General features: G+C 36.1%; 1 protein-coding gene, 1 long non-coding RNA gene and 1 pseudogene across 3 annotated transcripts; 1 reads left to right on the top strand and 2 right to left on the bottom strand.

The window, feature by feature from the left end:
• The first annotated feature begins 624 nt into the window (after positions 1-624).
• Positions 625-2,934, top strand: LOC147491667 (protein RKD5 pseudogene; annotated as a pseudogene). The gene is made up of 3 exons (XR_015199422.1): positions 625-698; positions 1,296-1,557; positions 2,121-2,934. The product of XR_015199422.1 is annotated as a protein RKD5 pseudogene (transcript).
• Positions 2,935-4,216: 1,282 nt separating this feature from the next.
• On the bottom strand, positions 4,217-6,344 carry LOC147491668 (glycosyltransferase family 92 protein RCOM_0530710-like). The gene has a single exon (XM_086565384.1). It carries the CDS (start codon positions 6,193-6,195, stop codon positions 4,441-4,443), a length of 1,755 nt encoding a protein of 584 aa, XP_086421510.1. The 5' UTR covers positions 6,196-6,344; the 3' UTR covers positions 4,217-4,440.
• Positions 6,345-9,069: 2,725 nt separating this feature from the next.
• On the bottom strand, positions 9,070-11,200 carry LOC147491669 (uncharacterized). Its single transcript, XR_015200403.1, has 3 exons — positions 10,928-11,200; positions 9,454-9,564; positions 9,070-9,373 (listed from the first exon to the last, which is right to left on the bottom strand). It is a non-coding gene; the product is annotated as an uncharacterized LOC147491669 (long non-coding RNA).
• Positions 11,201-16,376: the final 5,176 nt, after the last annotated feature.

Consider the following 16,376-nt stretch of genomic DNA (forward strand, 5'->3'; position numbering starts at 1 on the left):
TCCACATTAATAGAAACTCATGAAACATCATCAGAGGAGAATCAGATGACATCTACAATAATGGATGCTCAGCAAACAGTTGCCACAATGGAGAATCAGCAGACACGCCTATCAAAAGACGGATCAATCCTTTCTGCTCCTTGTTCGGTTAAGCTGCCCAGACAACAGAACAGTCCGTCGGTTGTTGTTACTCAGCAAACATCTGCCTCAAAGGAGAATAAGCAAACTGATACATCGGAATCAATGGAGAATCAGCAGACATTCATTGTAATGGACACTCAAAAAACATCTGCCTCAAAGGAGAATCAGAAAAGACTCACTTTAAAACGTATAACGATCTGTTGGGCTCAGCAAAGACCGTTGGCCTCAACAGAGAATCGGCAGATATCAACATTAACGGACACTCAGCAAACATCCGCCTCAACGGAGAAGCAGCAACCACTCACATTAAAGGACGAAGCAACCGTTTCTGCTCCTTGCTTGCCCAAGCCGACCAAGCCTCAGAGTCAACCACTGCTTGTTGGTACTCAGCAAGAATCCACCTCAACGGAGAAACAACCTAGACGAAATAAATCAGGTGTCATTTTTCGACATGTAGTTTTTTTCATAGAATCTTAAGAATATATGTACTACTCCATTATATTCAATAGGGATGCAAAAGGTGGTACTGCAGACTGGAAAGCTAGACTGGGTTTGCGGTTTGCATTTTCATGCAACCTATATATATATATCCAGCATCCACCAACTCGCTAATTAACTTATGTTGTTTGGTTCACCCTCCCTATACCTCACATGAACCCCTCAACCTAACTGAAAGAGTTGATGAAATCAGCCTAAAAATGAAAAAGAAAATTATTGTTCACTTCATGTCATTGGTGACACACACAACCCAGTTTTCGACCTATTGGTACAATATAGTAACTGTCAGTGTATGTTAAACGTCAGATGGCACGAAAAGTTATTTTGAAGTTCATAAACTATTAGACTACCTTATAGTACAGTAAGTTTTATAGGAGTTCATAAATCATCTCTCAACCTAGACTCTGACTCATGCATTTAGAGTAATCGCCTAGAAAAGAATGTACTGTTGAAGTGAATTAGTTTTTCCTCAGGTTGTTGATCATAGTTTTTTACATAGCTACCTGGCTTTGAGCCTAAGTACCACCTACACTAATATATTATGCAAGACAGATGTATCACTGTGTTTAATTAGCGTAGTGTCACTTGCCTTGACGTGTCATTCACGGATCAGTTTAAACCGAAGTGCATTATTCTGAGTTTCTAACTTGCTACAGTTTGTCTTTAACTGTGGTTGATAATGGTTTATCCGGCTCATTTCCAGACAAGAAGATAACATATACAGCAGCATCACCAGAACATGTAGCAAGTATTTCATTTGATGATATTTCCAAGTACTTTGGGCGTCCGGTCAGAGAAGCTTGTGCCAATCTGAAAGTTGGACAGACTGTGTTGAAGAGGAAGTGCAGGGACTTCGGTATCCCAAAATGGCCATATAGGAAGATCAAGTCCCTTGACAATCTTATTCATAATATCAAGGTAACCTCTTTTTCACTTATTAAATTCTTCTACTGGCTTTACTGCACATCTAGGTATGTGGCAGGCATTAGGTAAAAAAGCTTGAACTTATTCATCTTGATTCAGTATTTCAGTATGTAACCTAAAGCGGTAGAGTGTCTTCGATCGGTGACTTATTTAGTATGCACTTGAGCATGTTAGATTGATTCATGAATTTATTTAGTGCTAAAATCAGCTGCATAATTATAGAAAACTGTAGATATTGTACTTGATTGCCTAGAACCGTGATTATAGTTTAGGCAGGGTACTTAGCAGTTCTTACTGCTGCAACACCAACACGGTATTAATTATTATTGTCCATTACAGAGTGCGATTACGTACCACACTTTTCAAAAAACCGGTGCTATGAACCACTCGTAGTTCTGACTCCTGATATTGTCACAGAACAGAATCTGAACTGAAAAACTAGAAGGCCTGAAGCAACAGGGAATTAAACTGATTTGTTTAATCACATATATAGCAAGTACTTCATGCATGCGTGTTTTATATGATAACACAGTTGTTATGTTGAAATTGATTTACAGGCAGAGGTGGGGCGTCAACAAGCAAAAATGAATCAAGAGACTGCCGAGGCAGTGTTGGAGACACAAAAGATAATAGAGAGTGAGAAAGAGTTAATAGAGAAGAGACCAGCTATCCAGCTAAAAAGTGAGACCAAGAAATTCAGGGAACGCCTCTTTAAAAGAAAACACCTTGCTCAAAGAGCCCAGGAAAGGACGTCCGAGGCCAAAAAGAGGAGAACAAACATCACATTCCAGCCTGAAGAGCAGGAAGAGGTAAATAATTAGTGACTTATTGTTGCATTGAAAACAATTAATACATATGATGATATGAGCATTTTAGGATTTTAGGATTTTAGGATTTTTCCTGATATAAGGACAATATGTTTATTTGCTTGTGAGTTGTGACTTCTGTGGACACCCAATGTTTACTGGTGATGATAGAATAATTGTGTCAGACATCTACCTGTTTATTTAGATATTAATAGAACATACATAAATTATCTAGCCCCCCTTGTGGAGAATCATGCATCCACCCCTGAGTGGCGCACTACTACACTAGTAATATGAAAGTCCATTTGAAGATAGCAGGGAGATGATAGCGAAAGGGAGAAGAGATTATTAATGCAAGTGTATTGCTTGTGACGGGTATAGTTAGTAGCTAAATTTGATTAATGTGTATTAGAAGTATTTTTAAGTGAGCTGTATGAAGAAACAAAGTTGGGAGGCAAGTATGGGATTTGGTTAGACAAGGAGCCAAGGTGGAATCGTGCATAGGGACAAAGATATGAAGCAAGTATGGAACATTCAACTAATATTTTAAGAAGCATTTCTCAAATGTCTACTGCTTTAGTTAGTCTTTACAGCTTCTTCTACACAGAGAGAATCCAACTTATTTTATTAGCAGAAATGTTTCAGTTTTGTCTTCAAATCCAACTTTTCCCACTCATCATATATATGATACTTTTCCCTGTAAAGACAAGAGTATTATGGAATTCATAACTTGTAAACAAAAGAAAAATGACTATCATACTTTTCAAAGTGGTAATTCAGTGCCTGTGGAACACTTTAGCTTTGATAAAAGTTTAGACAAAAGTTCAAAGTGGTAATTATCTAAAGCTCAATAGAATGGGCTACTGAAAGCATCAACATAGCTTGTTTTGTAATAAAATTCTAGAAAATCAATCCATTTAAAGAGTTGAACTTGTAACTCCCTGTCCAATATGATTGTCGATCAAGGCACAAGGCATAGCCTACGAAGTTTCTGATAGAATTTTAGTCCTGGACTCCTGGGCAGCATAGGTACAACTCTTTATGATGCTTATTACCCACTGTTTATGGTGCTTAATAGCAACAGTAACACAATTTCTTACTAGTTGATCAAAATCACTATCAGTCTTTAATCAAACGGTTGTGACACTTAAGTGAAATGTTAACTTCACCCAGTGGAACAAATATCGTCTTTGAGGCTATCAATTCAAAGGTTGCTTTCATCTTGACTAAGATATTTAATTTATCCAGAATTTTCAACTTGATTTATAATGAACTTATCCTTAACCACATTGTATGACTTTCAAATTAGTGCAATTCCAATTTGGCGAACACTTATGTCAGTTTAGTTTCTTCTGGTGAATTTTTAATCTTTCAACAAGTCGTACTGTTTACCATCTCAATGAAGGTTGTCAATGAATTGTGGTAGAATACTGCAGTCTTTAGATAAATGAAAGTCTAATTAAAATTTTCAGCACTAGAACCAGTAGTTTGCTTTCAGTTGGATCTATAGGCTTTCCAATTTTGATGGTTCTGGCCTTCCAATTACATGAACCATACCTATAAGTCTATAACCACCAAAAACATCTCAAGCACAACAAAAAATCAACTTGGCAACCACCACTCTGAGATAACAGAATTTCCAAATTTGGAATTGCAGGAAGTTCCTCAACTGTTCCTACCAGAAAACAGAGCCAAAGCCTGAATAGGGACCACTCTATGATTTTCCATCACTGCAAGCTAATATACTGGTTGTCTTGGTACATGTATATGTCTTAAGAAGCTAGGCCAACTTAAAATAGCTTATCTGATCAACAAAAACCAAAACAGACACATAAAATAAAATAAAATTGATCCAAATATCATAATTGATTTTCCTTTGTATGTTTAGTTGTTTACATCAGTATCATTGGTTTCTCTATAATTAACAAAATCCGCATAATTGAGAAATAAAAGAACAAAAGATTTTATGAATATGTTTCCCTATTACATTTTCTGTATATACAAGTTTTTTTTATGTCTTCAACTGTTCAACATGACCTTCAAAAAGTTAGCACAAATCATTAGCCACACACTAATCTTGCCAAACCAATTTAGAGCCAAAGGCCGAATCTTGACTAAACCATCTTTGAGTAGTACTCTTTAGCCTAGTATCATTCACTTCACAAAATTGTTGAGCCCACCCTTCTGGCTCAATTGCTTCTAATCCAAGACCAGGCGTTCTATCTTTAGACTTGAGGTTCACCTCTTGTGTCCAATCCACAACATAAGTTGATACCCTTCTTCTAAACTTAGCCTTGAATTCAGACCATGCTTGATACTTGAAGTGATGCACAACTCCTTTATGCAAACTCAATGTGTTTCCTCGCCATCCTTCTTTTAATCGAAAATGGTGGATTGCATTATGTAAAGATGTATCGATAGTGTCTAGTAACACAATTGATTTGTGTCGTTGCTCATTCCTTCTTCGACATGTATACCCTTGAGTAACTCCGGCAATAGGGTGTGATTGTTGATTGGATGGGCCGTATTCGAGACACTTAATTGAGACTTGCCCAATTGGCTGCGCTAACCATTTCGCCTTCTCATCTGACAAATTAGTATTAGACGATGGCGCTGGGGGCGACGACAAAGGAGTTGTTGTTGGTAAGAACGATGGTATCATACCTTGAGATGGTTCAGATGCATTAAGCCATGAATGAGCGAAAATAAACTCATCAACATCCATATACATCATCCATTTACACGACTCTTTAGCATAAATTGCACTGTGCGAGAATCCTGCTTCTTGTGCTTTAGGCCATGGCCAAAAGAAAACCTTCACATTATACTCTTCACCATCAACTAGTCCTTGAACCACCTTATGCAAATCATCATCGCTATCATTATCATACAGTATAAACTTCTCAACACCAAGTTTTGAATTATATATAACCCACTCTTTCAAGAACTTGGCCACATTACATACCATTGTACACGCACACAATTGTGCCTTTCCCTCGCCGTCTTCAATACTACTCTTAGGCACATAATAGGCCACTGAAGGAACCCGAACCGGTCTTATCCCAACTATCTCAAGCGAAATTTTGATTTTCTCATCTCCATCCTTAAACAAACTGCCTAACTCTGTTTCAGTAGGATGATTACACCTAAAAACTTCTTGGGCAGAAGTGACAACGCTCGTTTTAACAGAATAACCAACGCCATTATCGAATACACAAAGTAGCTCTTCTGGTGATCTATTCACTCCTTGTCGGTTATTTATTCCTTTAGCAAACAAGATAACGTCGTTCTCCGTTGACAAAGACTCATAAGCTAAAAAACTCCACCTAATCATCTCTACCGCGTTGGACCCATTACTGAACGTAATATTTTCATCCGATTTCGTCAGAATAGGCTTAAGCAATGGCCTGATACAACGGACACTATCCGGTACCTCGCACTTAAATACCGTCCGGTTACTAGACTGTAAAAAACCGGTATACTCCCCTGGAGAAGTCTCGTTGTTTTGGAAAACACATGTATACTCGTTATCCTTGGACAATATACTATCAGGCGATGAGACAAATAGTACTTCCCAGTCAGGTAAGAGGACAGATTCAGGTTGCACATATTTTACTAAAGGCGGGTTGTTACGAACTAGGCGGTGAGAATCTTCTTCGACTTCTTCTTTGATCAAGTTATTGTGCTGCAAACTTTTTATGGTGGATGGACTAAGTTGAAGTTTTTGCCCAGAGAAGAAGTTGCGAACGACGTATAAAGATAAAGTTGTGAAAAGAAGGAAGGAGATGAATATGGAAATAAGAGGTGTATGGTTTTTCCGGCGCATAGTGGCTGGTTTGAGAAAGAGAGAGATGTGAGGTTTTGAGTAGAAGGGTTTTTTTTAAGCTGGTCTTTGAAGTTGCGTGTGTGTGTCAAATACGGTTGATGGTAACACGGATTTTGGTGAAGTCTTTGGCAAAAATAATCAAAGTTTTATTTTAAGGTGCTTATGAAGTCTTTGGTCGCTTTTATATTTACTTGGGTTCATGTCTTTTTCTAGTAGGAAACTACATACGATTTTGGTATGACGTGTATTTTGGAGTTATTTATTAAGATTTGGACTGGTGAGAACTTCTCGAAATTAGGTATTATCTAAGTCCGTGTCAAGATATACTTTCAATTTCTAAATTTGATGAAGTCTTCGATTGATCTTAGAAAAATATATTCCAAATTGGTGTTCGTGATTATTCTAATAAATTATTTGTTTCTAACCATATCCAACTCCAGATTAATACTTAAATCATAAAGCATATATGATTTTCCAATGAATAATGATTCTGCTAAGTATAAAATCCAAGAAATGGGGCTCAGCCCATTGGTTTTAATCCGGATGAGTGTAAACCCCTTCATATCGGCCCATACCACATAACCTCTCTATTTATCAGCTCATATCACAAAAACTCTCTGTTTTCCAATATCAGCGAAATTCCAGTCCGATTTCTATTCCCTATTTTATTTTATTATCTTTTTTACCCTTCTTCCATATTTGGATAAGATCTCATTGCTTGAAACTTCTCATCCAAATTAAAAACCTCCTTCTCCATTTCACTGACCTCTTCAGCCTCAACATCATTTTTTGCCTCCAACTTCTCAACAAATTTCGGCATCCAACTTCACAACAGAATCGTCATCACCACTTATGATCACTGTACTACGCGATTTGAACAAGCCAATTATAACACCAAGAAGAGAAGGCCAAGCATGAGGAGTAAGGAAAGGATGGAATGCTTAGGTGGAGTGATGTACAGAAGATGAAGTATACATGGAGAGTGGCCCAGGGAGCTCATGAGAGACTCCTCCAAAGATTTGGGAATTTTAAGAAAACTACTAAAGATACCAGCTGTGGTGGTTTTGAGATGTGTTGTGTTGAAGATGTGGTGTGCTGGAATGCTATGATTGATGGGTATGTGAAATATAGTGAAATGGAGCTAGCTAAGTTGGTTTTTGAGAGAATGGTGTGTAGAGATGTTGTGTCTTGGAATACTATGATTAATGGATATGCATTGGTTGGGAGTATTAAGGAAGCAAAAGAGGTTGTTTGATGAGGTGCCCGAAAAGAAATGTGGTTTATTGGAATTCTATGTTGGCAGGGTATGTTAAATGTGGTGATGTTGAGGGAGCTCATGGGATTTTTATAAGATGCCTAGGCTGAGGGCGTGGTGTCATGGAATGCAATGTTAGTGTGTTACGCACAGAGTGGTAAATCGAATGAGTCTATGGAATTGTTTAATGAGATGCGGAATTTGGGTGTCAAACCGACTGAGGCTACTGTCGTTAGCCTGTCATCGGCTTGTGGGCATTTAGGTGCACTAGATCAAGGAGCTAGTTTACATGCTTATATTAGTGAGCATAAGATTGGATTAACTACTATTGTGGGTACGGCACTGGTAGATATGTATGCTAGATGTGGAAGCATTTCTCTAGCTACTGAAGTCTTTTACTCTATAGAACTTAAGGATGTTCTTACTTGGAACACCATCATAACTTAAGACAACCCAGTTTGCGAACACTCGTATTGACTGGAAAGAAACTCCAGAAGCACATATATTCAAAGTAGATCTTCTTGGATTCAAGAAAGAAGAAGTGAAAGTGGAAGTAGAAGAAGGGAAGGGTGTTACAGATAAGTGGAGAGAGAAATAAAGAGAAAGAAGAAAAAAATGACACTTGGCATCGCGTCGAAAGGAAAAGTGGAAGTTTCTTGAGGAGGTTTAGGTTGCCTGAAAATGCTAAGGTTGATGAAGTGAAAGCTAGTATGGAAAATGGAGTTTTAATCATTCATCGTCCCAAGGAAGAAGTCAAGAAGTCCGGAGTGAAATCGGTTGAAATTTCCGGGCCGAGAATGTTAATGTGTGAAGATATTTCTCATGATCTTGGTTATGACTTGTAGTTGTGTTTGTATCAATGTGTCGCGTGTTATGTCTTTTGATGGGCGGTATGGACTATGAATGGAGTCTAGTGTGAGTTTTGGTAGGGTGCTTGAATGTGTGATGCCTAAGGTTTTAATTGAATCAGAGTTTACATACATAAAAATATATGTAAAACTATATTTGCATAGTCACTAAAGCTATGAAAACTTAAATTTACATAGTAACTTTTGGAAATTAAATTAGCGTCGTGACACTGACCGAGAATATATGTAAATGTATGTTTACATAGTCATTATATATGTAAATCTATATTTACATAGTAACTTGACCTATGAAAACTTAAATTTACATAGTAATTTTTTTACTTTCGGATTACTCCCATTCTTGAAACTATGTAAATGTATTTTTACATAGTCAATATATATAAATCAAACACTAGTTAAATTTACATAGCATCAACTAGTAGATGTTTAAGCTAGCTTTGCTATCCAATTTAGCGATAGAGGATGAAATGGTGATCGGTTGTTTGGAGATTATGTGTTTGCGACAACAATAAATAGCTTCTTAATAACTACCATAATGAAGTATGTTATTATGGCAAAAAGTGATTTTTCAAGTAATCTTGGATTCACAAATATAGATAATTATATTGGTGCTTAACCTGATAGAGAAAGGGACTCTGTACACATAATATTTCCAAAAAGCTATAAACATTTCATCCATCATCATAATAAAATGTTTTGGCAAAGTAATTATACAAAAAGTATAATCCAAAAAAGATTGAATATGCATAACATGAATACTAAACAACTCCAACACATTAACAGTAATAGTACATCATAATCGAACACTCCCAAGTTAGAATGGTTCCAATATTTTACCACAAATAAACACAACGTAATCAACTAGAAATACGGAAAATCAGCTCTTCATTTCTTGCATTCTTCTTTTGGATCCCATTTTTCTTGTTGGCTTGATACAATCTCATATGTCAGGTCAACCCTCAATTGTCTCGCGTCTTCTACCGTTATATCTTGCATAGCTTTTCCACATATTATAGCATTCACGAACATAATGATGAATAATCCACAATCTGAACTGAAAGTGCCAAAAAGAAGTTTCAAATAAGAGATAAGAGATTAAAAAAGACATTTAAGTTCGGAAGTGAAGTTCTTCACGATGCTCCTTGTTGTGGGCATGCTCCAACTTTGATATCTTTCATCAAATCCACATCTAGCAACCTTAGCTCCCCGACGCCTACATCTAATAGATTCCACCACCCTCTCTTGCTGCATTCAATTGAACAAAAAATACCAAAACTATGTTAATGTATAAGAATCTGAGTAACCACATACTACATCTTCGAGATTTTTTAAAATTTAGTCCGCAAATATAATAATGCTTGGACTAACCACGACTACACATTCAACTTCAAAACTAAAACTACTATGCAAATATAAGAATGCAGAGTAACCCACGGGACTACACATCCAACTTCAAGACTAAAACTACTACGCAAATATAAGAATGCAGAGTAACCACGGACTACATCTTGAGATTTTGTGAATTTAGTTTGCAAATATAAGAATCTGGACTAACCACGGACTACCAATTCAACTTCATGAATTAAATTACATGGAAGATGCTTACCCATGCAAATGATAGGAAATATAGACACTTTGGTGGAGAACATCTAATTAGCTTCACCACTTCCTTAAGGAGGTGGAAGAACACGTACCAATCAATAATCTACCATAAACAGTAAGAAAAATAAGTAAATTGCAAGTTTTTTCATTTCAAAAGATTTGAGTAATCTTTTGTTGGGAAATAAAAAGAAAGTAAATAGAGTTTATGGTGGTGTCGGAAATAGAGAGAGAGTAAAAAGAGGCGAGGGTTTATGGTGGTGTCGGGAAATAGAGAGAGAGTAAAGGACTTCATAGTATTTCATTCCAAGACTTCTACAAACACCGAAAACTAAACTTGAAATTGTGGACTTCATAGTACCCCTCCCAAAAGAGAACTCGTTTTGGTGGATATCTCACTAGAAATTGGAGTAGACGAGGCTTGAAATTGTAGGGTTCTCGTTCGATCGATCGATCGATTGAGAGAGAGAGAGGATTTGGACTGGAACATAGTGGATCGGAGTTTCGTTTGTAGCCTTACTAGTCTAAGACCTAAGTCATTGCTAGCCTACTAGTGTCCACTAACATGAAAATGCAAAGTAAAGTTACTATGTAAATTTAAGAATGCATAGTAAAACTACTACGCAAATTTAAAAATACAGAGTAAAACTACAACACAAACATGAAAATGCAGAATAAAGCTACTATGTAAATTTAAGAATGCATAGTAAAACTACTACGCAAATTTAAAAATGCAGAGTAAAACTATCACCACACATTACACAAACATGAAAAAACAAACACAGTAAAAATTAAGAATGCAGAGTAAAAACTATTACGAAAATATAAAAATGTATGGTATAACTACTACACAAACATAAAAATGCATAATGAAATTGCAAAACTATGAAAACTAGAAAATACATAGTAAAATCACTAAACAAACGTAAATTCGTATTTACAAGCATATGAAAATTTATTTTTTTCATACAAATTTATAGAAATATGATTAAAGGTTGAAGATTCTCACCGGATTTGGTTTGGTCGCCGAAGTTTTTGGAGCAGTCATCTTCTCAATTTCATCTCCATCTCTTCTAGAACTTGAAAGTTTGATTTTTTTTTTTTTTTTTTTTTTTTTTTTTTTTTTCGGCTTTTTTTTTTTCCAAATTTTTTCGAGATTGTAGAGTTCTTCATTTTCTCTTTTGTTGCTTTCATAGTTTTTGTTGGTGATTCAACCATTTTTTTCTTTTGTTTTGCCATCTTAACTATGTGAATTTAGATTTGTAGGAGAAGAAATTTTAGATCTAAAAAGCTAAAGAGAAGGAAGAGAGAAAATAGAAGGATTCACGGGTTCACTGGTCCTGTTAAGTAGGCGGGTATTTTTGTCGACTTATTATTTAAAAAAAACAGGGAGGTTTTGTGAGTGGTTAGGATTTGAGGGGGGTTTTAATGTACCGGTTTTTTAAGCAAGGAGATTAAACGCAATCTCTGGTATAAAATCTAGCTTCACCACGTAGGAGATAACTTATATCCAGCGTTCATGGAACGGCCTTATATGCCGGGTGCGCTTGAATTTCCAAAAAAAAAAAAAAAATATATATATATATATATATATATATATATATATATATATATATATATATATATATATATATATATGGCTGGCTACATCGAATTGACATACCGAAATGACATAGGCAATCCTATCTATCTACACAATGAACTAAAAGCTAATTTTCTGAGATGTGATCTCCACATTATGGAGACCATCTCCACAAAAAACCAGCTCTTTTAAACACGTCTAACCCCACAAAAAGTTGAATTCAAGTTAGAAATTTATCTAACGGTCCATAATTTAAACACCTTTTTTATAAGACTAGAGACATCCAATTAGGGGTGGGAATTTGGCCCTAACGACCCTAACCCGGTCCTGACCGACCCAACCCTAAGCTCTATAAAGTCTTCACAACTAAAGCCCTCACAGAGTTTAGGGCAGGGCCGGCCTGACCCTAATGCCTTCTAGGATAGGGATAGGGCTAGGGCTAAGGTTCTGAAACATAGGTCCGACCCTAATTCAGCCCTAGTTATAGTTTCATATTTTCACTATAAATACACGTACTATAATTGTCTAACTCTTTGTTAAATATTTTCAATTAAAATAACATTGTCCTTTGTAATTTATCACTTACACCCAAGGATACTTCCAATAACTTGTCTTATATAACAAAAACTTGTCAACCTATCTAGCAGCCATGAAGAACAATGAACACTAGCCTAATAAAAAACAAGACTTTATTCCTTTGATCATCAAATCAAAGTCTAGAACTTACTATTCTCAATTTATTTTCCCACTTACTTCTTATAAATTATATTTTTATTCACATCCAAGCCAAGTCTATAACTAAAGGTTTTCGTCCACACCATTAAAGCGAAATACAGAGCAGACATTTGTAACACAGAAACCAAAAAACAACCTTTGTCTGAAAAATGACATTTGTAAAAAGAAGAAAATATATAGGCCCGTCCCTAAAACCCAGTCCTAAAGCCTTTAAAGAGGGCTTAGGGTAGGGTCAGGGCTTGAGATTTAGACTTGTGACCCGACCCGACCTTAATATTTGAAGGGCTTTTAAATGTTTAGGGCCGGGCTAGCCCGACCCGCCCATTGCCCACCCCTACATCCAATTGAGCTAATTTTTTGTAGAAATACTATCCATGGTAGGTAAGTCATCTCTACCAAAAATCAGCCTTTAGTTCTGTTGAATTTTGTGTTAGTGGTGATGTTAGGAGAGTTGTGACATTGATATATTAGAGACACCAAGAAGAAGACCAAAGAAAACTAGAGATTGATTAGGGTTAAAGAGTTCTTAGGTTGAGAGAGTGTTCTCTATTCAGAGTTACATACTTATACTAAAACTAAAACATGATAATTGAAACTACTAGATATGGATGTCCACACTTATAGAAACATGGGACTATCCATATTGGACATATTCTAATACTGACATATTCTAATACTCCCCCTCTAGATGTAATTACGCAAACTATGCAAATTACAACTTGGATTACAAAAAAACAAAAGATAAGAATACTGCTCTCCCTTTCGGGCATAGAACTGTTTTTAGTTGAAGAACTCAAACAACTGTTGAGACGTTCTGGAGCTGAAACTGTCGGTGTAGGCAATGTCTTAACCTGAATACTGAAGGTGTACCACAGTCACAAACTGAAACCATAACACCGGTTTGATGGCACGCTACTTGGCTGCTACTCACTTCATTCGTTGCTATGGCTTTCATAATCTAAATTGCAAACGATAACACTGATTTGACGTGCACTTCTTGGCTACTACTATCAATATCACTGAAACATACTTGCAGTTGAGGCTTGACTGCTACCTGAATACTGATGAGTGCAGTTTAGGCTTGACTGCTACTTGAAACATACTGGCAGTTTAAGCTTGACTACTACCTGAAACATACTGGCAGTTTAGGCTTGACTGCTACCTAAATACTGAAGACTGAATAGTGGAGATGTCTTGTCATGAAGAGTTCGTCAAGGCTTGCTGGAATATAGAGACATGAGTACTCTTTCTCATACGTCTCCATATTCTCCTTCCCTCATATACTACTGAATGTCTTAATATCTCCCTATTCCCCCTCTCAAGTTGGAATATACAAGGCTATTGAAAAATACAAAGGCTTGTCTATTCTGACTTGAACTTGAAACTGAGAAAACTAAGTACCAACTTATACAACCAACCAATGCCAACAATACTTCATACTTCAAAAATTCAAAAATTCTAATAGAACAGTGCCAACAATACTTTATACTTCAATGCCAACAATACTTCATACTTCAATGCCAACAATACTTCATACTTCAAAAATTCTAATAAAACATGCATCAAACAATACTCACTATAGAGGGTGGAGGGTGGGTCCGCTTTTATGATCAAGGAACTTCCGAATGTTGGAAGATGGAAAGAATAATTTCTCGTGAGATAGAGGTCGTGTACCCCTATAATACTTCAAACAAACAACTTGATCATGTTCTAGAAACTGAGATAGAATACGACATCAATACCAACTGTGCGGAAGCTAGAAACCCAAACATCCATAACGACATACAAACAATACTACCCCTCCAATCCTGGACGAGAATGTAAACTACCTTCCAAAGACTTGATACTTCAAAAATCTCAAAACCTGATGAGTGGAAGTTAGAGCGCGGACGCGCCTTTGTCAAGGCATATTGGGCCCGCTGCCCAATTTACTGGAAGTCGAAGTCAAGCAAAGAAGGCAAGTCCCATCTTAGGGTAATTCGATATACTCTTCTCCTCTCTTCACTGAAAACAAAACAAACAATCGAAAACAACTTTTTGGCGTCTGGATCGAGTGCATCGCCTATCCAATACTAACTTCAAAGACTCCGGGATACAGAAAGGTTGTGCCCCACTTATCAATACTAAGACAGAGAGATTGCGGAAGTGAAACAATACTAAGAAACCAATACTGAGAAACTTCGGATCTCTCTCCTAGTATTCTTCAAACAAACTTTAAACACTAGCAAAATCTTGAAAACTTACTTTAACATGATGATGAACAAGATCACATGAATAGTAATCGTGAACAACGATCTTAGGTGGAAAACCCGCCCGTTAGAGAAAAAAATTGAAACTTGAATTGAGATATAATAACTTCTTCTTGTGAGAAATCTTTCTTCTTCTTGAAACTTGACTTGAATACTACACTGAAAATTAAAACAAACTGATTTTTTTTTTCTTGGTGAGAGTTTCCTCTCCTAGCATACCACTGAACCTCGCTCCGATACAATGTTGAATTCTGTGTTAGTGGTGATGCTAGGAGAGTTGTGACATTGATATATTAGAGACACCAAGAAGAAGACCAAAGAAGACTAGAGATTGATTAGGGTTAAAGAGTTCTTAGGTTGAGAGAGTGTTCTCTACCCAGAATTACATCTACTATCTATATACTAAAGCAGAGACCTTTAAAAGAGGATTTTCTCTCTCCTATGTGGCACTCTAATATGAGAGTTAGCCTTTTCTCTATCCTATATGGCAATATGAAAGATAGTATCTTCTAATAGCCTACAATTCCACGTACATGAAACCTCTTTGGAGAGTTTGAGTGTATTTCTAATTCTTATATTTGGAGAGTTTGAGTGTATTTCCAATTCTTATATATCTGATCAAATAAAAAAAAATTGCTAAAAAATAAATGATTTGTAGAAAATAATTTCCTATTACGAATCAAACACTTTTAGTGTTCCAATTCTTATATATTTGATCAAATAAAAAATTGCTAAAAAAATAGGTGATTTGTAAAACTAATTCCCTATTACACCGACCAATTAATGTTTGGATAAAAATTCTTTATGTTATTATCCCATTTCGAGGAGTCACGCGAAATACCTCGGTGGTGCCACAATCTGTTCTATGACAACAATGTGTTGAACTACTTCAACAAGTCTCAGGCGTGAGGTATCCAAAGATCGATGTTAAATAACAAAGATCCACAAACCCCTTGCAAGAATAGTTTAGGCTGTCTCCCGATTGTTTCACAGAAACAGAGACAGTAAAGCTTAGAAAAAGGTGCGTGTACGGTTCCTAAGGGATAAAATTTTGTCCTAATCAACCGACTTTATCGAGAAAGATTAATTTTTTTAGGTCAAGTGGTTAATAGCGAGATTTCAAACCAAATTATTGGTCTCATGGTATACCTTAGTATAGAGGATGAGACCAAGGATCTTTATTTGTTTATAAACTCTCCCGACGGGTGGATAACCCCCGAAGTATCCATTTATGATACTATGCAATTTGTGCCACCAGATGTACATACAATATGCATGGGATTAGCCGCTTCAATGGGATCTTTAATCCTGGTCGGAGGAGAAATTACCAAACGTATAGCATTCTCTCACACTTGGCGCCAATGAAGGGAGTAAAAAGAAAAGAGAGGGAAATATAGAAATGAAATAAAGAACCTTTAAAAGAGGATTTTCTCTCTCCTATGTGGCACTCTAATATGAGAGTTAGCCTTTTCTCTATCCTATGTGGCAATATAAAAGATAGTATCTTCTAATAGCCTACAATTCTACGTACATGGAACCTCTTTGGAGAGTTTGAGTGTATTTATAATTTTTATATTTGGAGAGTTTGAGTGTATTTCCAATTCTTATATATTTGATCAAATAAAAAAAAATTGCTAAAAAATAAATGATTTGTAGAAAATAATTTCCTATTACGAATCAAACACTTTTAGTGTTCCAATTCTTATATATTTGATCAAATAAAAAAAATTGCTAAAAAATAGGTGATTTGTAAAAACTAATTCCCTATTACAAATCATACAATTTTAGTGTCTATGATAAAGCACTAACTTATTTCAAATATATCATTAACACAGCATCAAAACATAGTTAAAAACAATTATACAAAAAATAACATCACAAAATATATAATA

This window comes from Coptis chinensis, chromosome 6 (assembly GCF_015680905.1).
Source record: "Coptis chinensis isolate HL-2020 chromosome 6, ASM1568090v1, whole genome shotgun sequence".
NCBI lineage: Eukaryota > Viridiplantae > Streptophyta > Magnoliopsida > Ranunculales > Ranunculaceae > Coptis > Coptis chinensis.

Excerpts from the sequence above, each read along its gene's own strand:
- LOC147491668 (XM_086565384.1), bottom strand. The coding sequence starts at position 6,195 with ATGCGCCGGAAAAACCATACACCTCTTATTTCCATATTCATCTCCTTC.